The 24859-nt window shown below is 57.0% G+C and overlaps 2 protein-coding genes across 2 annotated transcripts; one reads left to right on the top strand and one right to left on the bottom strand.

Moving 5' to 3' along the window:
* Nucleotides 1-1594: 1594 nt before the first annotated feature.
* Nucleotides 1595-13703, top strand: MAP3K6 (mitogen-activated protein kinase kinase kinase 6). The gene is made up of 29 exons (XM_079114286.1): nt 1595-3048; nt 4306-4445; nt 4529-4552; nt 4815-5005; nt 5107-5275; nt 5632-5738; nt 6157-6327; nt 6416-6528; nt 6925-7084; nt 7293-7455; nt 7533-7640; nt 7763-7812; nt 7889-7984; nt 8150-8237; nt 8318-8451; nt 8820-8947; nt 9154-9290; nt 9640-9745; nt 10266-10423; nt 10526-10718; nt 10803-10941; nt 11245-11404; nt 11532-11708; nt 11955-12060; nt 12336-12507; nt 12590-12702; nt 12790-12863; nt 13129-13205; nt 13402-13703. The coding sequence occupies exons 1-29, from the start codon at nt 2706-2708 to the stop codon at nt 13490-13492; spliced, it is 3888 nt and encodes a 1295-aa protein (XP_078970412.1). The 5' UTR covers nt 1595-2705; the 3' UTR covers nt 13493-13703.
* Nucleotides 13704-13800: 97 nt separating this feature from the next.
* Nucleotides 13801-22239, bottom strand: SYTL1 (synaptotagmin like 1). The gene is made up of 15 exons (XM_079114671.1): nt 22111-22239; nt 19939-20162; nt 18807-18955; nt 18511-18583; nt 18387-18432; nt 17715-17787; nt 17347-17459; nt 17099-17212; nt 16706-16872; nt 16317-16413; nt 15853-16011; nt 15465-15543; nt 15269-15368; nt 14291-14496; nt 13801-14083 (listed from the first exon to the last, which is right to left on the bottom strand). The coding sequence occupies exons 2-15, from the start codon at nt 20070-20072 to the stop codon at nt 13944-13946; spliced, it is 1650 nt and encodes a 549-aa protein (XP_078970797.1). The 5' UTR covers nt 20073-20162; nt 22111-22239; the 3' UTR covers nt 13801-13943.
* Between the last annotated feature and the right edge of the window lie 2620 nt (nt 22240-24859).

Below are 24859 nucleotides of genomic sequence, written 5' to 3'. Positions count from 1 at the left end.
CAGGGCAATTTCCTCCCCTCTGTGGGTCTCAGATTTCTCATCCAAGAAATGGTAACCCTGAGACAGGATGGTGCAGGAGGGAGAGAGTTAGGGCTCTGGAGGCAAACAGACCTGAGAGTGAGTTCAGATCCGCCACTTACATGCGACCTGCGTCAGAGCCTCGATGTCCTATAGAAGGGGTGGCGAGGAGCTGGGCCTGTAGCTCAGGTGGGGAGCCCTTGCCTAGCGTTCTCAAGGCCCCGAGTTCAATCTCCCATATGGGGATGCGGGGCGGGGGTGGGAGTGGACCAGGAGACAGGGCAGGGCTGTGGGTAACACTCCAGGAGGGTGAGCCTTCTCTACTCTGGGAAAGAACTAGGGAAGTCTTCTTTCAGAGAAACAGTGACTGTTGGGGAGAGATCTGAAAGGGGGAAGTGGTGATGGGAGGTGCCTCAGGGGAGCCCCCTTTCCTGCCCAGGCACAAGAAGTTCCTCCCAGCTCTTCCTGGAACAGATGCTTGGGCTGTAGATGGGAGCTAAGAGAAGACAAAGGACAGAGGGAAACTAGGGATTCTGGAGGGGACAAGGCAGGGGGAAGAGTTGGTGACTTCGGAACCATGCAATCATGAGTTCAGGTTCCACTGCTGCTGTGATTAACAGAGTGACCGTGGGCAAACAACCTGGCCCCTTAATTCTGCTAACGTCTTATGGGGCTGATAACATCCACCTTACAGTTGCTTGAGGTGGTATTCCTAAGGGTGCCAGGAATGGTGTGGGTCCCCAAGGTGCCCTCCAAGAAGGAACTGCAGGAAGGGACTCCTTGAGCCTCCACAGCAGGAGCTGTTTACCACCTGTGACACCCTCCCCACGACTCAATTGGGAACAACTATGCAGAGGTTGTCCATGGTGCCTGGTGGTATGAATCCTGTTATCAATCCAATCTCAAAGTCACTGTGCAGTGTCTGCCCCCAAGTATGGCATCAACTGGGCCTCAAGAAGGTTGGGTTAGGGTGAGGATTTGGCTGAGCTTCGCTAGGATACCCTGCAGTACCCTTATCTCTCCTGAACAGCTTCCGGACTCTCAACCACCTCCCCACTGCAAGGCCTCTGCTTCCCTGTCCACATTTAAAAATAAACCATTTTAACCCTTTCAGGCTTTCAGGATTCTTTCAGTTACTAGGGAAAGAGGGCAGAGCAGGGACATAAGTTTCAGGTCCAGGGGTAGATTTCTTTCCAATCAGGAAATGGAAGGGAATCCTCCCAAAGTGAAGAGGCTTCTGTTTCTGGAGGTGTGCAAAACAAGAACAGGGGGACATCTAGCAGAGGGACTGGAAGAGATTCAAGAATCTACCCAACAATTCTGGGCCCTCTGGGTCCAGCAAATGAATGGTTTCTCACCTTCTCTGTTGCTCATGCTTGGCCCTTGTAAATTGTGTTTTCCGACCCGGTCTGTATTAGGGGTCAAGTCCTCGCCCTCTGCTGCTCCTTGCCTAACCCGGAGCTGGTTTGCATCCAGGGTCAAATCAAAGAAGGTACATTTTTCCCATGAGGAAACAGTGCAATGAAACAGCAGCCACTGAGCTATCACTTTTTGAGCAGTTTATTTGCCCAAAGTCACAGCATATCAACTAGTGGCAGAAACAAGTAGTTAGGAGTTGGACAGTCCTGCGTTTGCATTCTGTTCTATTATATAGCTGACTGATCTTGGACAAGTTATTCCACCTCTGTACGTCCTCAGTTGCTGATTTCAAGGTTCACTGAGGTTTATACCAGCTTATTGTCTCAGTCACTAATTCACACTAGAAGGAGCTTCTTAGGGATTTGAGGTTGGGACACTGTTAGAACTCAAAGAGCTGAGGTTTCTAGGATTCTCTTCAAAGGATGGGTAGAGAAATGTTTACAGTTGAAGGTGCTTCTCAGGCCTCACTGTCATCTTCTGGATAGAATTCAAAGATCAATAGGGCTCCATAGCTGATGAAGTCCTGGGCAAACCAGCACCCAGACAAGAGCTCAGACATCAAGCCCCACTCCAGAGCTGAAGGATTCTGCACACCCACTATTCCGCGTGTTTTGCACACCCTGATGACTTGAGAATCATGAATTCAGCAGACCTCTGTAGGGCAGGGCCTGCAAACCTTGCCTGTTCTCTAGCCCTGGTCTGGGTACAGGGTGCCGGCAGTTAGCAGTCCACAGAGGTTGGCGTGCACTAGGGCACAAGCTGTTCCGGAAGCGGCCAGTGTCAGAGGTTCTGGCGGGAGAGGAGGGAAGGGAGAGGCCGCGTCCCCAGCGGCTGGGGAGCGGTGCTGCCTCAGGGCCGAGGGTGGAGCTTTCCCGGTTTGTTGGGAAAGGGCTGGGCCCGGCCTACATGTGAGGGCAGGACAGAGTGACGACCGGCGCTCCCCTGAGAAGTCTGAGTGGCAGACACTGCCAGCCTGATTCCCGAGATCCCCCTGTGACTCTGAGTTGCGGATCAACAAGTTCCCCAGATTCTCGGAACTCAATCCCGGATTTCAGATCCTCAGGACCTTGCAAGTGTGAGCTCAGATTTCTCCCTGGACTCCAGATTTCCGGAACAGAAGGTCCGACTGGTCTCCGGATCTTCAGATCCCGTAGGAAATTTGGATCTCGACTGGATTCCCAGTCCCGAGATCCCTGGATCCACCTCCCCAGGCTCCTGTCCTGCCCAGGGTTCCCAGAACCCGGCGCCCCACGCTTGAGCACCCCCGCATGGCGGGGCAGTGCACTGGGTCTGGGACCTTGGAGCGAGCGGGCAGTTGCTGGCAGGACCCTCTGGCGGAAGCGCTGAGCCGGGGCCGACCGCTCGCTGCCCCACCGGGCCGGAGCTGCGCTCGGAGCCGGCCGCTCAGCGTGGTCTACGTGCTGACCCGGGAGCCGAGGCCCGGGGTGGAGCCTGGGGAGGGAACCCAGGCAGAGCCGCTGCCCCTCCGCTGCCTGCGCGAGGCTTGCGCGCAGCTCCCGGGGCCACGGCCACCGCCGCAGCTGCGCAGCCTGCCCTTTGAGACCCTGGCTCTGGGCGACACCGCCGCCCTGGACTCCTTCTACAACGCGGGTGAGCGCGAGGCGGGCGGGACTTCGGGTACTGGGCGGGGAAAGGGGCGGAGACGGCGACTCCAGGGCGGGGCTGAGATGGGTGTGGGGTCTAGGGACGTAGGGGAACTAAACCTAAAGGATTTGAGGCGCGGCTATGACCGTTGTAGAATTTAGAGGCTCTGGAGCGTGGGCGAGCTCGGGATTGGATTTAGGGATCCAGCCCCTGCTCCCGGCTTGGGGTTGGCGCTTAAGAACCCTTCAGTTGGGGCCGGGCCTAGCGAGCGGGGCGGGGCTTGGAGGCTGGGCGTGGCTGAGGGGCAGGGCTGTGGTTTCGCGGCGCGTGGGCGGCTGGAGACTAGCTTCAGGATGTTGGAGCGCCCTGCTCTTCAGGGCGAATCCTGGGAGGGGAGCTTGGACTAGGGCTCCTTCTACGGGGCCGAAATTTAGAGGTACTAGCATTACTGCTTCCAAGGATTGGGCTAAGGAGGAGGAAAGGAAAGCGAAAGGTCCCAACGAGACTGGATTCTGGGCGAGGAGGCTTACCTTTAAGACCCCGCAGCTAAAAGAGAATGGGAGGGACACGGACGACCCGGGGCGGGGCCAGAAGGCGGCTATTCTCCCGCCTACCCGGATGCCGGGTCTCCTATCCTTATGTGTTCATCCAGGAATCCGGGAACCGTGCTTCCTGGACGTCCATGAAATTGCAGCCCAAATAACAAAAAAGGTTAAGAGAAATTGTAACCTAAAAACGACGACTGACCTACCTTGGAGACACAAAGACACACAGTCATGGATAGACTCACAAATCGCATCCATGTTGACTCAGAGGGGCCCCTGCAAACTTGTCATTCAAAGACACAGTAAGCTACACATACACACATACAGGCACGGCTTTGTCTACTTTCGCCGATGTTGCCTGCCGCATTCAAGAGGCTAGGCTGAGGACCCAGGGATGGGACTTCTGTGTTTGTACAACTCCTGCTTGCCACACAGCCTGGAACAGGCTCTCAGGTGAAGTACAGCCTGGCCCCCTTCTCTGGGCACAGTGATTACAGGCTCTGAGCAGTGGGGTGAGTGTCGTGCCCAGTGAGCCTTCAGAAGCACCTCAGTGCTATGTATGTAGTGGGGAGGCTGCAAAAGGGAGTAACACGCCCAGAGCAGAACTGAACCTGGCTGGGGTCCCTTAGCAAGGCAGGTGCAGCTGGAGTGCATCCCCAGGCTACTTCCCCACCAAGCTGGGCTTCAGGGCTCAGAGCCTGCACCTCTGTGCCCACAGATGTGGTGGTGCTGGAGGTGAGCAATTCCCTGGCACAGCCCTCCCTGTTCTATCACCTTGGTGTGCGTGAGAGCTTCAGCATGACCAACAACGTGCTCCTCTGCTCCCAGGCTGAACTCCCTGACCTGCAGGCCCTGAGAGTAGGTGACCTGTGGCCAGTGGGGAAGGTGCAGGGTTGTGGTGAGGTCTTCCTAGAATACTAATATTTGACTGCCTCCTGCAGGAGGATATTTTCCAGAAGAATTCGGTGAGAAGAACCCACTCTTTCCTCCAGTGTGCCCTTTGACCTCTGATGCCCCACTGGTCTTCCTGACCTCCTCAGTAACCTCTGACCTCCCTAAAAGCCTCTGGTGTCCATGCGACCCTCTGTTCCCTATAGCCTCCTTTCATGAAGTGTGCCCCTTTCCTGATATTCCAATCATCACTGGTACTGACCTTTGATCACTCCCTGTCTCTCTGTAACTCTGTACTTACCTCTGACCTCCACTGATTTCTCTCCTTCCCACCAGGATTGTGCTGGGAGCTACACACTGATCCCCTACGTGGTGACTGCCACTGGTCGGGTGCTCTGTGGTGACGCAGGCCTTCTGAGGGGCCTGGCTGATGGGTTGGTTCAGGCAGGGGTGGGCACTGAGGCCCTGCTCACTCCCCTGGTATGCCGGCTTGCTCGCCTGCTGGAGGCCACTCCTACAGACTCTTGGTAATGGGACCTGTTTGGAGGGCACCAAGAAGAGGCTGGGGCTGGGGCTGAGGGACAGGCCCACCATTCTCTCTCCCTCCCTTCCCTGGTCTGGGCATCAGTGGCTATTTCCGGGAGACCATTCGGCAGGATATCCGGCAGGCTCGGGAGAGGTTCAGTGGGCAGCAGCTGCGGCAAGAACTGGCTCGTCTGCAGCGGAGACTGGACAGTGTGGAGCTGCTGAGCCCCGACATCATCATGAACCTGCTGCTTTCCTACCGCGATGTGCAGGTGTGTGGTGTTCTGAGGGGCAGCCAGCTGATGGGCATTTGTTGTCAGACAAACCCGAGTTCAGCTTCTGTCTGTGCCTCTTGTTCACTGGTGGTTTTGAGCAAACTAGCTAACCTCTCTGAGCCTCAGTTTTCTCATTTGTAACAGACATTGATGATATCACTGCCTCTCGGGGCAGTTGTAAGTTTGGGGACACCCAGCATGGGGCACACAGTGGGCTATCCACTTGAGGTCCAATCTGCACACCTGCTGGACCTGAGTGGGTGGGCTGTCAGGGGTAGGACAGGGTCCTTGCTCAGGGTCTTCCTCAGGGCCTAGGGTCTCATAATGCTGGTGCTTACTGTTTCCTCACACAGGACTACTCAGCCATCATTGAGCTGGTAGAGACACTGCAGGCCTTGCCCACCTGCGATGTGGCTGAGCAACACAATGTCTGCTTCCACTACACATTTGCCCTCAACCGGTGAGTGGTGGGGCAAGACTTGGGTCAGAGCCACATGGAGGTTTCCGTGGCTGAATCTCTGCTTTATGAGATCATTGCTGTCTGGGATCGCTGGTCTTCAGGGCGTTTGCTGACCAGGGCACTGATGTCAAGAGGGTTGTTCTAGTTACTGCTGCCTGGTGGGGGCAGGGGAGGTGGTTCTATCTTTGGTGTGGTTATAGTTATCCAAGGTCACTGCTCCTTAGAGCCATTACATCTAAGAATCACTTCCATCTGGGGTCACTACTCCTTCAGAGATCAGTGCTGACCAGGGTCAGTGCCATTTGGTGGCCTTCTGTTGTCAGGTTGCTGGAAGGGTCCCTGCTGTTCAGGATGGGACCTGGACAGAGTGCATCAGGGTCATCAGACAGATCCTCAGACCATCTTCCTCTACCCTTAGGAGGAACAGGCCTGGGGACAGGAAGAAAGCTCTGGATGTGCTGCTGCCACTGGTACAGTGTGAGGGCTCTGTGGCACCTGATCTGTACTGCATGTGTGGCCGTATCTACAAGGACATGTTCTTCAGCTCTGGCTTCCAGGATGCTGGGCACCGGGAGCGGGCCTATCACTGGTAAGGGGCACAAGAGAGTGGACAGAGAACTGGGCTAGGGGGTGAAGGGCAGTGTTCTGGGCATCTGTCTAGCCCTGTGGTCCCCCAGGTATCGCAAGGCCTTTGATGTGGAGCCCAGCCTGCACTCTGGCATCAATGCTGCTGTGCTCCTCATTGCTGCTGGGCAGCACTTTGAGGACTCTGAGGAACTCCAGCTGATAGGTGAGGCTTTACCCCGGTCCACCATCTCTACAAATGTGCCCAGAAGAACGTGAGGAGAGGGCAGGGAGAGAATCCTGGGCAGAAGCCGACACTGAGTTAATACCTTTCTGGACTGTTCTGCTCTTAACCACATCCTCAAACCTGCCCCGGGCCCTCAGGAGTCCTTGAGCCTACAACAGTTCCCAGGTTCATGTTTGTGTTTATTACACACTGAATTCCACATTGACTTGTGTCCAAACCCTTACCTGTCCTGGTTCCAACTCCCACCTGAGATCTTGCCACACCTACTATTTTACCTATTCCTATGAATTTGGCTACACACATGCCCCTATGAATGGTGTGGCCCACACTTGGGTCTTACTCACACTTATTGGAGCCTACACCCCTTTCCCCCAGGCATGAAACTGGGCTGCCTGCTGGCCCGAAAAGGCTGTGTGGAGAAGATGCAGTATTACTGGGATGTAGGTTTCTACCTGGGAGCCCAGATCCTAACCAATGACCCCATCCAGGTGGTGCTGGCTGCAGAACAACTGTATAAGCTCAATGCCCCCATATGGTAGGTGGCCCCTTCTGCATTCCTGAGCTGTTCCTGCACCCATGTCCATTGGCACTAAAGCCTGAGTCCCAAAATATGACCCCAGCCACTTTCAGGCCAGTGACATTGGCACCTAGTGCTCATGTTGTGGGTACATTCAAGTCACTTTCCTCTTACTGGTGGTGCTGGTGGTGCCTGGGCCGAACTGAGGACAAGGCTGTACCTGCAGGTACCTGGTGTCAGTGATGGAAACCTTCCTGCTCTACCAGCACTTCAGACCCACACCAGAGCCCTCTGGAGGGCCCCTGTGTCGTGCTCACTTCTGGCTCCACTTCTTGCTTCAGTCCTGCCAGTCATTCAAGACAGCCCCTCCCCAGGGGGACCAGTGTTTGGTGAGGCCTTTGGGAATGGGGGAGCTGGAGAGGATCAAACTCCTTCTGATGGGACCCCTGGACTCCACTACCCACAGGTGCTGGTCCTGGAGATGAACAAAGTACTGCTGCCGGCAAGACTCGAGTTTCAGGGCATGGACCCAGTGAGGGCAGTGACCCTAAGCCTGCTGGAGCCCGAGACCCAGGTGAACTCGCGTTTGAGGCTCCTTTCTCGTCGCTAGTACCTTTCCCCTGGAGCCCTTCTCCCGTCTCCAGACCCCCTCTCCTGACCCAGCACCTCCCATTAAATCCCTCTTTCTTCTCTCAGGACAGTCCCTCCAGCTGGATCTTCCCAGTGGCCTCCATCTGCGGAGTCAGGTGAGAAGCCGGCGCTGCGGGCTAGCTCTGGCGTTCTGGCAGCCGGGCGCTCACAGGCCTCTCTGTCCTTTCCCAGTGCCTCCAAGCGGGACGAGCGCTGCTGCTTCCTCTATGCTCTTCCTCCGGCTCAGGACGTCCAGTTGTGCTTCCCCAGCGTAGGGCATTGCCAGTGGTGCGCTCAGCCTCTCAGGGTCGGGGTATTCTGGGACCTGGGACGGGAATGCCCGAGGGAGTGAGGGAAAGGAGGGGACGATGTCCCCCAGGAGCTCCCTATAGTGGAGGGGACTATTTCGGTTCCAGATGCCCCTCCCAGCAGTCTGACCTTCCCCGCCCTCAGGTTCTGCGGCCAGATCCAGTCCTTGGTGACGAATCCAGATTCCACGGCGCTCGCAGAGGAGGCAGCGGGTGTCGGGGAGGTGCTGGAGGTGAGGACGGGGGACTGGGGACCTGAGGAGGGCCAAGGGCCGCAGGCCCTAGTGAACCCCGGTCACCCCGCACTCTGCAGTTTGATTATGAATACACGGAGACAGGCGAACGGCTAGTGCTGGGCAAAGGCACTTATGGCGTAGTATACGCAGGCCGCGATCGGCACACGAAGGTACGCATCGCCATCAAGGAGATCCCGGAGCGGGACAGCAGGTACCGTGGTGCGACCTGGGGTCCAGCTACCGAATGGCGAGGGCAGCCGTGGGCAGGCCGAGTGGGCGGGCCCACCAGTTGAGAGGCTCCTGTGGGCGGGGCTGTATGGGAGGAAAGCAGACACCCAGTGGTCGGCGCCGAATGCCCCATAAGCCCGGGAAGTGCGGGCTGTGGACTGGGGCCTGGCGTACTGCAGGGTGGGTGCGGAGGGACGAGTTCTGCGGAGGCCTGTGGGCAGGGCGATAAGGCTGGGGAGTTGGAAAGGGGCTTGTGGGAGGGGCTAGCCCTGGGGGCGTGGCCCGGCTGATGCGCAGTAGTGAGGTCTCTGCCTAAATCTATCCCATTCCTCTCTCCTCTGCCTCCCCCAGGTTCTCTCAGCCTCTGCATGAGGAAATCGCTCTTCACAAACGCCTGCGCCACAAGAACATCGTGCGCTATCTGGGCTCAGCCAGCCAGGGCGGCTACCTCAAAATCTTCATGGAGGAAGTGCCTGGAGGTACCTGCCCTGCGTGGGATGAAAGTGAAACTTGGGTTATGGGAATGGAGAAAGGCAGGGGTGGAGAACCCTAGGGGCAAATGAACCCTAGCGTGAGTGGGTAGTATCGCCAAGAATTAACTGACGGAGTGGCGTGGGGTGATGGAGTTTGGGCCTTGAGCAGAGAGATGTGGGTAACCATGTTGGCTACCGGATCATTTGCCCAGGCAGCCTCTCCTCCTTGCTGAGGTCAGTGTGGGGACCCCTGAAGGACAACGAGAGTACTATCAGTTTCTACACCCGCCAGATCTTGCAGGGACTCAGCTATCTGCACGACAACCGTATTGTGCACCGGGACATCAAGGTCAGCCCTGTGGCTGCCCACTTGGCTTATTGGGATTGGGAGACATGGTTCCAGAGCCTGGGGGTTTAGATATAAAGTGGGCAGAACATTTGCAAAGGGTGGAATTAATCATGGAGGTTCCTTAAAGAAAGAAGAACCTCAGATCTCCTGATCTGAGAGACGTTCAAATCTGAAGACAAGCCAGGGGCTAGCTCCCAGAGGGGCATATAAATGGTCTGGCAGTGGGAAGAGGTTGATAGATTCTTGGGCCAGGCTGGTATCCCCAGGAAATGTGAGTCCTAGGATGGAGATCCAGTTGTGTCAGAGCCCAGCCCAGGTAGGCACTAAGCACAATGTCTACACCAATCAGGGGGACAATGTGCTCATCAACACCTTCAGTGGTCTACTCAAAATTTCTGACTTTGGTACCTCCAAACGACTGGCGGGCATCACACCCTGCACTGAGACCTTCACAGGTAACAGGGGTGTGGGGTGGTGAGCTGAGATGCAGAACTCTTGGAGCCTTCTAGGGAACAGGGTTTCTCCTGGGCATGGAGTTAGAGTTCTAATGCGGGATGGAATTCAGGACAGGTATTGGGCCAATGGTAAGGTGACAGAATCCAGAATCGGAGCTTGGATAACTGATGAAATTTAGTTTAGCACTTAAAGTGGAGTCCTGGAGTATCGGTGCAGGCCAACGTGGGTGTTGGGCGCCAAAGTATTTAGTAGAATTCAGGGGGGATGGGATGAAAGATGGAACTCTCCTGTGGGTGATGAGCTCTAAGACTGATGAAGCCTTGTGTGAATGATGGAAGCTTTGGTAGGTGATAGGTTGGTTGATGAAACTCAGGATAGATGTTTGATGATCAAGGTAGGTGGTGGGAACTATTTTGGAGGATAGGTTCAGCCTGGGTGCAGGTGGCCAGAGGATGCTAGAGGTCCCCCATCCCCATGATAAAGCTTAGATGAACATTGGTGTTCATATTCTCATCCTAGGAACCCTGCAGTATATGGCCCCAGAAATCATTGACCAGGGCCCACGAGGATATGGGAAGGCAGCTGACATCTGGTCATTGGGCTGTACTGTAATTGAGATGGCCACAGGTCGCCCGCCCTTCCATGAGTTAGGGAGCCCACAGGCTGCCATGTTTCAGGTGAGTCCCCTTTGAGACCTGGCCATGCAGTTTGGGTGAAACTGGGCCTTGAACACCTCTAACCTTAACTCTTGTTTGCCCTCCCTGTCTAACCACTGCTAGGTGGGCATGTACAAGGTACATCCGCCAATGCCCAGTTCTCTGTCAGCTGAGGCCCAAGCTTTCCTCCTCCGAACTTTTGAGCCAGACCCCCAGCTCCGAGCCAGTGCCCAAGCACTGCTGGGGGACCCCTTCCTGCAGCCTGGGAAGAGGAGCCGCAGCCCTGCCTCCCCTCGTCATGCTCCTCGGCCCTCAGGTGTTGTGGGTGTCGAGGGAGTGAGGTCCTGGAGGGGCCTGGAGCTATGAAGGTGTGAGGGCTGACAGCTTGTCCCTCCCTCAGATGCCCCTGCAGCCAGTCCCGCTCCTTCAGGTGACCCCACCACTCAGTCCCAGACATTCCCTCGGCCTCAGGCACCCTCTCAGAACCCACCCAGTCCCCCGAAGCGCTGCCTCAGTTATGGAGACACCAGCCAGCTCCGGTAAGAACCTATAGTCCTGGTCCTAGAGTGGGTCCCGATTTCCTTCACCTGGTTTTGTCATTCTGTTCCCTCCAGAAAAAGCCCTCCCCGGGAGCCTGAGCACCTGCCACTCGCATGGCATCTGGGGCCTGTCATTGCCCTCCCAGATGTTAAACTTGTGTTTCGCACTCCCTCCCCAGCTCCGGGTTTATCTCTTGCTATCTCTCCCTGAGAGGTAGGCATAAAAGTAAAAGAGCCAGGATTCAAACCTGGAGGCTGGATGGTGTTGTCCACCCTCCATCAGTGGCTCTCCATTGCGCCCAGGGTGCCGGAGGAGCCCGGGGTCGAGGAACCCACTTCCCCAGAAGAGAGTTCGGGGCTGAGCCTGCTGCACCAGGAGAGCAAGCGCCGGGCCATGCTGGCTGCGGTGTTGGAGCAGGAGCTGCCGGTGCTCGCCGAGAATCTGTGCCTGGAGCAGGAACAGGTGGGCGGCCCGCCCCAGCGACCCCTGGTGGTGGTGCATGGACAGGACTGCTGCTGGCTTCTGCCTCACCCCCAGCATCTCTTTAGCTGGAGTGGGACCCGCGGGCCGACCCTTTGCTCCCTCTCAGGGTTCGCGTCTGAGCAGGAATCATGTGGAACGTCTGCTCCGCTGCCTGGGGGCACACATCCATACTCCCAATCGTCGGCAGCTGGCCCAGGAGCTGCGGGCGCTGCAAGCGCTGCTGCGGGCCCAGGGCCTTGGGTCTACACTTCTTAACGGACCACTCTTCGCCTTCCCAGACGCGGTGAGAGGGCTTTCTTGCAGTTAGGGCTGCCCAATAATAGGTAGTGAGCTCCCTGCCATAGGTAATTGGCAAGGACTTGTTCCAGGATTCTAAGTCACCTCCGTGGAGGCGGCCATCTATCTGCCTTTGACATCAAGCCCGCCCACCTCGCTTGCCTCTGGCAAAAGACTTCTAGGCCTTTCCAACTCAAGCCCCAGCTCTATTTGAGGATCCACTGTCTCAGGCGCGCCCTCCCTCCCTCTCCAGGTGAAGCACATCCTCCGCAGGCGCCAGATCCGCCCACATTGGATGTTCGTGCTGGACTCCCTGCTCAGCCGCGCTGTGCGGGCAGCCTTGGCGGTGCTGGACCCGGGTAGGAGCCGGCTGGAGCCTCCCAGCCTGCGGGGGAGGGTGTGACCCTCAGGGACGTGGCAAATACAAAATAAGGCTGGTAGGGCCCAGGCTTAGGGAGGTGGAAAGGTGGAAAGGAACCCATAGGGGAGTGACTAAGTGGGCATCTCCCAGACTGGCCTCACCTGGTCACTATCCAGAGCCCAGTGCTAGCTCTTAACTCCCCTGCCCTCAGGATCTGGGGGTCCTGAACGGGGGACTTTCTACTGCTTGAGCTCACCCCACTCTGATTGGCAGAGGTGGAGAAGAAGGAAGTCTTATCGAGATCAGAGGAACTGAGTAAAGAAGGGGAGTCTCAGCAGAAGCAACAAGAATCTCCTGTCTTGCGGAGTCCCCTCCTAGCAGAAGGAGAGCAAAGCCCCCCTCCTCTGATAGTGCAACTGGGCCTCTTGCAGGCAGAGACCGACAGGTAAGGCCTTTGGAATGGCACATAGAATCTGTGCCAGCTTCAACTCACTTGCCATTCCATTCTACTCTTCTGTCCTCCACAGACTTCGGGAGGTCCTGGCAGAGAAGGAACGGGAGTGCCAGGCCCTGGTATACCAGGCTCTACATCGAGTGAATGCAGAGGCCAGGACCTATGCCCTGGTCTCCAAGCCCTCAGGTGAGTGGACGTGGCTGGAGGCCACTGCTCGTGGGTGTGAGGCAGTCTTTAGCAGGAGGCTCATCACATCACCTGACTTCTTGACAGATGCTCTCCCAACAGACCAGGGCCTGGTGCAGTGGTTACAGGAACTAAATGTGGATTCAGGCACCATCCAAACGGTGAGGGGAACATGCTAATTATCCCTGACCCCCACAACCAGTAGTCCGTCTCAGTCCATCTTTTAGCTTTTCTCACTTTTCCCTCTTCTAAGCCTAGAAGTGAGTGAATTCCTTCCATCATATATATGATGTGGGAAATGAGGCCCAGAATTGGGTGCGATCCACCTTAGTATTTTGATAGAACAAAGCTAGTACCTGGGTCTCTGGACATATCTTCCTGTAGTTTTATCTCTCTATATTTTTGTGGGTCTTTGTCCACAACCAGCTGCTGAATCATAGCTTCACCCTCCATGCCCTGCTCACCTGTGCCACTCGAGATGACCTCCTCTATACCCGCATCAGGTACATTCTGGGCCCTCAGGGGTGAACAACACACATGCCTTATGCTGACCAGACCCAGTCCTCCCTAAGTTCCTCCTTGGAAATCACAGGGATTCCAGGGACCCCTGGGGACAGAAGGGGCATTGGGCAGACAGTGGGTACCAGTGAGAGCTGGGACCTTCTTCTGACTGAGCCACATTGAGTCTGCTGCCCCCAGGGGAGGAATGGTATGCCGAATCTGGAGAGCCATCTTGGCACAGCGAGCAGGATCTACACCAGTTACCCCTGGACCCCGGGAAGCTGAATGAGGACATCAGAGACAGAACAGACCCAGGGACAGATGGACAGAGAAGACATGAGCAGCAGCCTCTGACATACCTGCACAGGACCAGGGGCAATAGCAGAAGGCCAGGCAGGTGGGGCCAGGGTAGTGCCCAGGCCTAGCACTGGTGGGGGGATCCAACTGCAGAGGCCCCCAAGCACAAGCACAACCAAGGACTATTAAACAGAACACTTTCATGCCCTTGTCTTGGCGATTTTGGAGGTGTGAGGTGGGGGTGTCCTGGGAGCAGCCCCTTGAGGTCTTTGTGTTGAAGCTGAGGCTCCTTAATCTCACCCGGTTCTTTTCTGTTAACACCTTATCACTGTGACCATCCCTCACCAGCAGACATCAGCCCTGATTGTCCTTAGGACAGACTTTATTGACTTTAGCCAAGGTGGGCTCTGAGAGGGGAGTCCAGAGAGAGGGATTTGGTAGGGCTATGCCCGGGGGACCAGGTTAGTTCTGAGGGGTAGAAGGCCATCCACCCACTCACACGGCCGCTCCAGGAGTGTCTGCCACAGCTGCTTCTCCTCGGCTGTGGAATCCATCCAGGGTACCTGGAGCCCATAGCTGCTGCCTGGATGTGCCCAGGCAAGTGAAGGGCATGGTCACCTTAGCCATCTCAGGTCTCAAGAAACACTTCCCTTGTCCCAAATTGTGTAATGTACCTAGTCATCCCCAGTTCTCAGGGGACTGAGCTTGGGGAAGGGCAGGGAAGTGCCCAAGGCCAAGCACTGAGCCCCTGCCTCCAACCTGGCTCCCCTCAGGGCCCTGCTCTACTTACCAGTACCCAGGCTGAGGCGTGTACCCCCCAGCTGGCGATTAGTCAGGGCCCCGTGGTCCCAGAGGGAAAGCTCAGCGCAGGCCTGGCGCAGGTCAGCAGGCCCGAAGCCATCGTAAACCATGGTGTGGTTGAACACTGGGCTGAGGCTGCGCCGAACCACCCTTGTACGTTGGCGGCTGGCCCGGCTATCATCGGGCAGCACTGAGCTGTGGGGGAGATGGGCTGGCATCAGGTGACCAGCCCCTCACACTTCTTAACAGCAGCCGATCATGGAATCCTACCTATTCTCCTTCAAATTCGTGCATGTGCCCTGGCTCCTGCTTGAGACCTGCCCTCCAGGCTGCACTGCCTGGGGCCTTTGCACCAGGTCTCCTGCCTTTAAATTTCGAATTCCTATTCACAGGATCCCTGAGAGGTCTCTGAAATGCAATTCTGCTACTCCTTGGCTCAGTGACCTTCACTAGCTCCCTGTCTACCCCGCTCCCACCCCCACCAAATTAGTTTGAAATTTTTCAAAACCTTAGAGCCTTTTCTGAAAAATAAACTATTGCTTGGAAGTGTAACAAATGAAAGAAAAACAGAATGAGTTGGAGACCCAGAATCTGATGACTCTACCTTCATTTCCCTCTCTGAAGGTGGGACAGCAGGCACCTAGAAGGCCCCTAGAGATCCCCCAGAGTGCTTTGAAAACCACTGAACTACACTTCAGGACCAAGCCCCACAGCGAGCCTTCCAGGTCCTCTATGGAGGTGCCTCAATAGCCTCGGCTTGGCTCCCCAGTCAGCCCTATAGGCAACAGTCACCCTTAAATGCAGCTCCTCAGGCATCTTCAAACTTTCCTGGCCTTTGCCTCAGTCGTCCCCTTCACCCCTGCTCGGTGGTCACAACCGAGGCTAACTGATCAGGGATTGAAGGTAGAGGCTGGTGGGAGGTTCAGCCAAAGTGCAGCAGCGAAGTCCAAGTAGCCGTGCCGCTCACCATTGAATGTACGTATCCGGGGATCCTGAGCGCAGCGGCACGAGGCCCTGAGCTTCCTTCACCCAGAAGTGCAGCTCCCCGCTCTGAGGCAGTCCCGCGCCTGCGGAGAGGCTCGGCTCAGGCCACCTCCTCAAGGCTCAGGGATCCCCCGCCTCCCGGGGCCAGTCCAGCTTGGCCTCTTGGGGCGATCACTCACCCTCGGAGCCGGCAGGGACGTACTTGAGGGATAGGGAGAGCAGCCCGCGGCTGGGAAGCTCGTCCGGAGAGCGGGGCACCTGCAAGAGTCAGAGGGGTATTAGGGGGCGGGGCGGAGCGGGGCCAGGGGAAAGAGACGAGGGGTGAGGTCTCCAGACACCCGGAGTGTGTGAGCCCGGGGCCAGGCGATGGGGGCGGGGCTTCTACGAGGGGCGGGAGAAAAGCACCCCCCTGCGAAGGGGCGTGGCCCGCCAGCCTTGCCTGGGGCGCTTAGGGTGCCAGGCGGAAGGGAGGCTTTGTTGAGGGCGGGGACTGAGGGACTGGGGGAAAGACTTGGGGTAACCGCGGGAGGTCTATGCCAAGGGTCTCCCCACGCAGGCCTGGCTTACCCGGGGTTGCAGGGGGAGCCAGGTAGGCTCAGAGTCCCAGTTCCACGTGTCCAAGGGCACTTCGACTTCGCCCAGAAAGATGTTGCGACCCAGGCTTTCACGGTGCCACACCGACAGGCTCAGGACGCGGTCCGAGAGCTCGGCCTGCGGGACAGAGTACTGGGGACAGGAGGTGCGCTTTAGTGGAGCACCACAGCTGGCATCGGTGCTGCGGGAGTGTTGAGCATGGATCTCCCATGCTCCTTACAGGATGGAGTTCTGGGGAGCCCCGAGGGCATTAGTGGGGGTCTGGACTATCGCTGGGTCCACTGCAAACTGACACGCTGGGGAATGCGTTTTCCCTGCCGTTCCTCCCGCAGAATGGAGGAGCGGAGAGATCGCAAGATGGAAACTGGCAGCCCCTGCCATTCTGCCCGCAGGGTGGGACACCCTGTTCATTAATGGTACCCTCGTGGCAACCTCACCTGGAGAATCTCGTTGAAGACCGGATTCAGATTCCTTTTCTTCACCGCCGTCTTGCGCTTGCTCTGCTTATCTGGGAGAAGGTAGCTTTTGACGTAGCTGGGGCAAGGGAGGTCAGAGCCTGAAGTAAGTAAGAGCCCTCCAGAGCCTTCTAGCCTGCCTTGGCGGCTTCCCGGGCCACCACCCTGTGTGCCTGGCCTTTTGCTAACTTTTAGAAATCATCGCAATCCTTACGCCTTCCCATAACTGTCGTTCCCATTTTGAAGATAAGCAAACTGAGGCCAAGGACAGTTGATGGTGGGCTGAGCTTTGAAAGCAGCCCCTTGGCACACCGGCCCTACCCGGGGTACCCCGCCGCCCCAGTCCCCACCTGGGGCGGCCCGTCACTCACGGGTCCGAGCGGCCGCGCCGGGCGGCTGCCAGGCCCTGACATTGGATCACGTGCACGCGCAGCTCGGAGGCACCGGGTTCGAAGCGCAGCGCGAAGTGCACGGAGCCGCGCACCTGCACCACGCCCGCCTCCACCTCCCCCGACAGGCTCATCTGGCTGCTGCTCAGCTGCGGGCGGGGGCGAGTGTCAGGGCCCGGGTGCCCGGCCCACGTCGGGGCTGGGGCAGCGGGAGGGTTCACCCTCGGGGCATGAGCGGGAAGCGAGGGAAGAGGGGAAAGGCGCTTGGAGGTGGCTTGCCTGCGGCCTGGGGCGTCAGGTCCCGGGGTGAGGGAGGGCCGGGCAGGGCTACGCGTCGGGGTATGATTGGGGGAGAGGCACCCGGCGCCCCCTCACCGTGGAGGAGCTGAGGCTGGACACCGAGGAACTGCTGCTGAGCATGCGGTCGAGTGAGGGGCCGCGCCCCGGGGCCTCCTCCCCGTTCTGCAGGACCTCGGAGGCCGGCTCGGTCTGGAGAGGGGGCAAGTGACCCGGGCGCCCCCGTCTTCCCCGCCCCTCCCTCGACCGGGCGCGGTGGCCGACGGCACTGCCAGCCCGGAGTCCGCTCCGGGTCTTGAGAGCAGCCGCGAGCCGCTCCCGCCTACCTGAGCTGGCGGGGGCCGCGGCTCCTTCTCCGCCCGCGGCGAGGGCTCGGGCTCGGGCTCGGGCTCCAGGCCCGTTTGCTCGGCGTCCACCTGCACGCCCCCTCGGCCAGGGGCTGGGGTGAGCACCAGCTGCTGAGCGAGCCCCTCTCTTGCCCGCCCTCAGCGAATCTGGAGGGACTGCTTCACAGCCCCGGTGACCTGCAGATTCGGGCCCCCGCGCTACCCAGGGATCGCCCAAGGAGGTCACGCGGGTCTCAGCGCAGTGGGGGACGGGGCGGGGGGTGAAAGGTGAACCTGGTAATTGGGGTCACTAAGAGAGCCTCTGAATCCCATGAGCTCTGTTCTCCCCAACACAGGCTCCCACTCACCCTCCTGGGCCTGGGCCTCCTCCTGATCATCCGACGCCTTTGCGGGTGCATATGGCGAAGGGAGATCAGGTCCCTGAAGAAAGCAAGCGGTGGAGGTCACAGTGAGGACTGAAGACGGCGCCAAAGGTCATACTGGGGTCAAAGATCAGAGACTTCAGCCTGGCTACCCCAGCTCTAGATTTAGGGCAGCCCTCGAGGCAGGGCTGGCAACCCGCTGCAGGACCAGTCAGGCCGGTACTCACACCCTCACGTCCCGGCCCCGCGCCCCCATGGGTCTGCCTGACTCGCAGGTTCTGGTGGTGGTGGCAGTATTGTCTAAGTCCCTAGACTCACTCTGTCCCACACCTACCTACCTTTCTTTTCTTTCTTTTTGGTACTGGGGATTGAACCCATAGGTGCTTTACCTCTGAGCTAAGTCCCCAGTTCTTTATTAATTTTGAGATAGGGTCTCACTTATTTGCTTACGACCTCAAACTTGCAATCCTCTGCCTCAGCTTCCTGTGTCACTAATATTACAGGTGTGTGCCACTGGGCCTGGCTGTTCTGTACCATTTGACCAAGGAAGATGCTGTGCCCAGAGCAGGGAAGGAGTGTGTCCAGGGTCCCCTGAGTAGGGGGCCTCCCCTCTCAGGCCCCGAATACTCGCTATTAGCTTGGTCATTCCACGCTCACCTGCGTCTCACTGCGCCTCTCTTGAGGGACCTCTTCTATGGGGAGCCTGGGAGGAAGGAGAGGTGGTTTTCAGAAGGGACTGGGCCACTGCTAGGCACCTCCCCTTTCTGTGACACCTCCTCACCTGGGTTCTGGCTCCTCTTCGGTCTCTTTTCCAGCAGCCTCAGGCTCCCTATCACTGCCCAGAGCCTGGTCTCCTGGGCCCAGGTGAGAAGTTCTGTGAGCTCCATTCTCATAAAGTCTGTGACCCACAGAGAGACCCTCTGAGATGCCCACCCACCTCCCATAGCCCATGGAAGGACAGTGTCCACCCAAAGACGCACAGTATTAGGGGAAGTCTGGACTGGAGCCCAGGGTCCCTCTCAGTCCACACCCTGGATCGCATGAGGTTTGCCCTCCCTGTGCCAGATCCCCTCTCACCCCTGAAGCTCTTCTTCCTGCGAATAGAGGCTCGGACAAGGTCAGAGCCAAAGTGGGCATGGTGGTGCCGCTGGGAGCGTGCTTCCTGGAACCAGTCACCTGTCAGGATCTTCAGCTGCCCAGGGTCTGCCAGCGAGGCCCGGAGTTTGCTGGAGGGGAGGGGAGGGCTTGGATACCACCACTCACCCAGCCGACCTTCCTGCCTTCCACTCTACCGCTTTGTACCGGGGACCAGGGACTCAACAGCGAATCAGACTTGGCTCCTGCTCGGGAGAGCTCAGGCCTCTGGGGAAACCAAATCCAGACTAGACAAGTATAATACTGCAAGGAAGGTGCAGTGACGAATGTCAGAAGGATTGCCTCTCCCTGTGACCAGCTCTCCCAGGAGGGTTTCCCAAAGGAGGTGACATTTGAATTCCTTCTTAAAGGACAAACTGGAATTCTCTGGGTAGAGAGGGATAGTAATTGTTATCCACTAAGTGACTACTGGGGACCATACTTGCATAATTTTTCTAAGAGAAGACTCCATAGCCCCATTTTACAGATGGGAAGAGTGGTGCTCAGGGTCAGGTAAATTGCCCAAGTTCACATAGCTAGGAAGTGTCTGTCCTCAGACACTGCTTGTCACTCCCATGCCACCGTGCTCTTCTGAAGAAGACGCACAGCCTAGACTTGGAAAAGCAGGGTGTGTTCAGGACCTGGGGAACACCTGCGCTTCTGTAGTGGGTACTGTCTATTTGTGGGGCTTATGGGGAAAGATGGGCTGGGGGAGGCTGGTAGGGGTCAGTTGGGGAGGCCTCATGGTCTACACTTAGGAGATGGTATTTGACACAAGTGTTAGGGGCCAGGGGCATTTCCAAGAGGATATTAAGGATGGGAGGGCCAGCTGCCGCAGGCAGGTGGCTGAAGAGGGCACTCCTGGAGGCAGGGAGGCTGGTGAAGGAGGCTGGTACAGCTACTCTGGGAGAGGTGATGGGTTCTGAGCTGGTCAAGGGTAGAGAGAACCAAAGGTGAGACAAAGAGGCGCTTAGACATCTGACAGCAGCATGTTGGTAGGGAGCAGCGTGGGGGCTGTAGGAGCCGCGGGGTGCCTGAGGCCCCTTCCTGCTGGCTGGCGGCTGCCCTGCCTCACCTGACCCGCCCTTCCTCCAGCTGGCGCAGGTGGGCATCTCGTTTGAGGACATCAGCAATGGTCTCCTGCTCCTCCTCCGTCAGGAAGCTGAGGTCCAAAAGTCCCTCGGCTTCAGGTTCTGGTCCATGAGCCATGGAGCGAGGTAGAACCCAAAGCCTCTCCTGAGTAGGGTGGCCCACTGGGCACTGGCTGGGGCTGCACCCCAGCTGGGCTCACGTGGCTTCCTAGGGGCAGATCAAGGATCAGAACCACCTCTTCCCAAACACACAGCACAGCCTGGAGCTGACCGCCCTTTTCTCTGTAAGCACGTGCCCAGGCAGTGTGTGCAGCCCCAGGAAGGCTGGGGTTGAGGTGAGGTGAGGCGTGTTCATGGCCATGGAAACACGCACTCAAGGAGTGTGTGGAGACACCTGTGCCCACATCCAGAGGTAGAGAGCCACAGAGATCTCACACACACACACACACACACAGCACACACAGAGATCCTGGTGGGCACAGACACCCTCAGTCACACATGCACGTTGATAGCTGATAAAGACAGGCACACACACACCTGTTCCCCCGTGAAGGACTTGTTGGACACAGACCTGTGCCTGAGAGCTGTGCCACACAGTCCTAAACCTGCACACAGCATGGGCACATGAATGGGGACAGGGTCCCCCCCAGGTAGGTTCATCTGCACAAGAATGAGTCTGGGAACAAGTACGTGACCCTGGATGTACACAAAATCCCATGGACTTTTGTCCACACACATTACCCGTCTAACTAGGACAGATAATGCTCCTCAGAACCAGTACTTTGTACACAACAGGCAGCTGATAAGTGTTTCTTAATTAAATGCAAAAATATACCCGCACACTTAGGAATGCACACACACACACACACACCCGCTTTCCCCCTGCCTGGGGAACCTCCCGACCTGGGTCTGCTTCTCCACCCTTCACCTCCACCCTGCCCTGGCCCATTTGGCCTTCCTGTCTGAGGCAACCTCCTCCCCAGCTTACACCCCTAACTTCCTCCCCCTGAGGTAGCCGCAGCACCCACTCCCAATGAGGCCGTCATCCCTGGGATGCCCCTGCTGCCAGCCCCACCCCCATGTCCACAGTCCCAGGGCCCCTCTGCTCTGGACACATGGCTCCCCCAACTCCCACCCCAGGACCTGGCCAGAGGCCTAGGCTGGCAAAGCAGCTCATGTCCTGGCACTACTGTGACTCCGGAAGGAAAACAAGGCCCAGCTGAGAGGGGCATGTGTACATGGCAGGGGCTCAGGACTCAATCGTGGTCATGGCCTGAACCCACTGGGCGGCCTCTCCCTCCTCCCCGCCCCTTCCATGCCAGAACTCCAGGTGAGGCTGAGATCTGAAGAGGGAGGCTTGGAGGCAGGTCCTGGCTTGTGCTTGACACCTCCTGCACCCTGTTCCCTCCCAAGTGAGTCTGTCCAAGTGGAGCAACGCTCTCCACTGCACCCCCACATGCCCACCTGGGGAGCCTGGGGCTTCTGCATATCTGTGTCCTGTGTGAACGCCTGTGAGCTTGATAGTGACAGTTTTCCTGAACTTCTGCGTAGCCCAGCTGCTGGCTGTGGCTCATGAGCCCTCCAGCTCTGTGTTGCGTTGTGCTGCTGTGCCTGTCTGGCCTGGTGACCAAGTCTGTGTGCTGTGGGGTCTTTGTGCATGTCTGTGTGTCCTGTCGCCGTGTGATACCACATGGCTGACCAGATTGTTTGGTGTGTTCAGTGACTTTCTGGGTGACAGTGCTGTGTGGGTGTGTGCACTCTGCATTTCCTCCTATGCTGTCTTCAAGACCAGGCTGTGTTGTGTGTACTCTGGTGGCCCAGGGCCACCAGGTATGTGTCTGAGTGTGGAGGTGGGGGACATTTGGCAGAACTGAATCTGCCCTTGTCCTGCAGGTCTGTTGGACTGGGCCATGGGCATCCAAGCTCAGTGTCCCCCTTCCTGAAGTCCCCTCTCCTTCCAGAGTCAGATCAAGTATGTGGTCCTTCCTGCTGTTCCAACACTTCAGAACAGACCCATTGGTCCATCTGCCTGGCCCAGACTTGCTCCTGCCTCCCCCACCCTCAAGGTCCCAAGGTGCTAGAGGGTGCCCAGGATACCAGGTGGCAGTGCCTGCCCCTCAGGATACTGGCAGGACTCCAGCACCGAGGTGTGTTACCTGTAGGGGTCCAACACAGGAGGACACCTTCCTAGGTGACTCTGGCTTCCCTGGCAGCAGAGTTTCAGGGACCACGACAAGAGCAGTGCAGGGACTAAGGCTGACTTGCCCAGCCCAGCAGCTGCCCCAACCCAGGGGGGTGGGGGGAGGAGGAGGAGACACCTCAGCAGGGCCTGGTGCAAAACAGGGCCTGGATCGCTGGCTCCGGGGGTGTGCCCGCCAGGAGTTCAGAGAACCCAGAGCCGGTTTGGTGGGCCTGTCAGGCCTGGGACTTAGCCCCAGTTCCATGGTAGACTCACCCTGTAACTCAAGGAGGCCCTGGCCTCTGAGAGACTTGACTGACCTGTCTGACTAATGGGTAACAGCCCCACCCTGCCCACGGAGGAGTTGATAGGAAATTACTTTGAAAGCAATGTTAGCAACCTTTCGAAGAATCAGAGGTAATGGAAGGATTGCAGACTTTGCAGTTAAGACAACCCTTAGCTGGAGTCCCTGCTCTACTACTGTGTGATCTTCAGCAAGTCTCTTAACCTCTCTGAGCTGCAATTTCCTCCTATGCAAACTAGATAGCAGAATGCAAGGAGCCTACTATAAGAGAAATTAAAGGGTCTGGTACAGACAGCCATGTAGTAGGCGCCAGGTATTATCCCCTCTTCAACACAGTCGGGTGCCTGTGACCTCTCCATCTGCTTTTTTTTTTTTTTTTTTTGATTGAGCCCAGGGGCCCTTAACCAGTTATTTTCTGATAGGGTCTCACTAAATTGTCGAGACTGACTTTGAACTCACCATCCTCCTGCTTCAGCCTCCTGGGATTACACCACCATGCCCGGCTTGATCTCCCCATCTGAAGCCCCCTTCCAAGTTCCCATTCCTGTAAGTGGCTACTACCAGCCTGGCTCCCAGGTCTCCTGTATCACCAGAGGCTACCCACTTCACTCCAGGCACTGTCCCCTCCTGGCTAGTCTCGGTGTGCCCTCCTGCTATCCTGGTCTCAGCTCCTGCTCAGCCTTTTCTTCATATATATATGAGAAATATGTATTCAGAAATATATACATATACACACATGTATAGTTGTAGATGGACACACCGCCTTTATTCGTTTATTTTTATGTGGTGCTGAGGGTCCAGCCCAGTGCCTCACACATGCTAGGCAAGGGCTCTACTACTGACCCACAGTCCCTGGCCCCTGCTCAGCCTTTTCTGGAAGCCTCCTCCTCTGGTCTCTTCTGCCACACCTGGCTTTCCACTCCTTTATTGTCCAGTTGTCAGAAGTCCTTTCCACATACTTTTGTCATTCCTCAGGTTTGACAGGTTAACAGTAGCCAATCACAAATCTCCAAACCAGTCCAGGATCCTTGGCACTTTCGCTCACCGAAATCTCCCTGCCTTCCAAGATAGACTGTCCCTTCTGTGGGTTGTCCAAACCCTCAGTGTGACCCTCGGGATCACCATGGTACTTCTGGCTCTGTCCTTTGTCACATATGCCTTTAGAACCTTAGATTCTTTTGTCCTTCCAACACCTCTGGTCCTTCTGCATTCCCTGCCCAGCCGCTGCGGCTCTGGCAGCCATCTGCCCTGCAAGACTGTCTCTGTCCTCCTGCTGGTCTCCAGGCAATGCCCTGGGGAAGAGGCAGTGTCCTAGGGGCCAGATCCGGGTTCTACCTCATGGTCCCCATGTGGCCTTGATCGACACAAACTGCAAGCCTTACGCTGCAGGACAAGAGCAGCCATCTCACAGGGTGTGGTAAGGAGGCGTCCTTTTCTAATGCCAGCGCCTACTCTTCCTTCTTTTTGGTCACACCACTCCTCCTCCAGAGAATCAGCCCCTCCCCACTTTCACTCCTTGGGCTCTAGCAAGGCCACCTTCTGGGGTGGGGCGCGAACCAGGCTGCAGAGTCTGAACCATGATTCCTCTTCCTGCCTCCGCAACCTTGAACATGCCACTTACCTTTCTGTGCCTGTAAAATGGTAATGACCGTACCTACCTGGTAGGGCTGATGAGGAACCACGGTACTTCATTACAAGTCCTATCATGTGGTGAGCTCTCATTAACTGGTTGTGCGTGTACATGTGTGGTGGTGGGGATGGAACCCAGGGCCCCATGCATGCTGGGCAGGCGCTCTACTGCCAGCTACATCTCCAGCCCTGCCTGTGGCTTGTTTGTGTCCTCTCTCCCCAAGGCAAATTCTAGTTTCTGCTGGGCTGGAGCAGGTCTTAAATTTTTTTCCAATGCATTTTTTTTTTTTTTTTTTTTCTCTTTTTGGTACTGGGGATCAAACCCAGCACTGCTATACCACTGACCACATCCACAGTTCTTTTTAAAATTTTAAGGCAGGGTCTAAGTTGCCCAGGCTGGCCTTGAACTTGTGATCCTCCTGCCTCAGCTTCTTGAGTGGCTGGGATTACAAACGCTGCCATGCCCAGCCTATTCTGCTACATCTGTCCTCAGTATTCTTCCTGTCCCCTCAGATGGACCCCAATGTGCAAGACCCAGGCTTGGGACCACAGTACTGCAGGGTCTGGAGTGAGCTGGCTGTCACTGACCCAGGGTCTTGGGGCCAGCATCTAGTGCTTGCCCTCACGGTCACCCTCTGGATTAGCACAAAGGACCCTCAAGATGCAGACCACTCTTTCACTAGTGCATCTGAAGTGACACAGCTCAGTCTGCTGAGGAGGCAGCTTCTTTTTGCTTCTTGAGGTGCTGGGGACAGAACCCAGGCCTCGCACAAACTAGGCAGCTGCTTTACCA

The sequence above is a fragment of the Sciurus vulgaris genome, assembly GCF_902686455.1.
Source record: "Sciurus vulgaris genome assembly, chromosome: 1".
Taxonomy (NCBI): Eukaryota; Metazoa; Chordata; class Mammalia; order Rodentia; family Sciuridae; genus Sciurus; species Sciurus vulgaris.
This window is presented reverse-complemented; position numbering and strand designations above follow the sequence as displayed.

Bases quoted from the DNA above. Each gene is read 5' to 3' on its own strand.
- MAP3K6 (XM_079114286.1), top strand. From the start codon at position 2,706: ATGGCGGGGCAGTGCACTGGGTCTGGGACCTTGGAGCGAGCGGGCAGT. The intron at 6,328-6,415 runs GTAAGGGGCACA...GTGGTCCCCCAG, and splicing joins CGGGAGCGGGCCTATCACTG to GTATCGCAAGGCCTTTGATG. The intron at 11,709-11,954 runs GTGAGAGGGCTT...CTCCCTCTCCAG, and splicing joins TCTTCGCCTTCCCAGACGCG to GTGAAGCACATCCTCCGCAG.
- SYTL1 (XM_079114671.1), bottom strand. From the start codon at position 20,072: ATGGCTCATGGACCAGAACCTGAAGCCGAGGGACTTTTGGACCTCAGC. The intron at 16,873-17,098 runs GTGAGGGGGCGC...CCCCGCCCGCAG, and splicing joins CCAGCCTCAGCTCCTCCACG to CTGAGCAGCAGCCAGATGAG. The intron at 15,544-15,852 runs GTAAGCCAGGCC...TGACTCTTGCAG, and splicing joins GGCTCCCCCTGCAACCCCGG to GTGCCCCGCTCTCCGGACGA.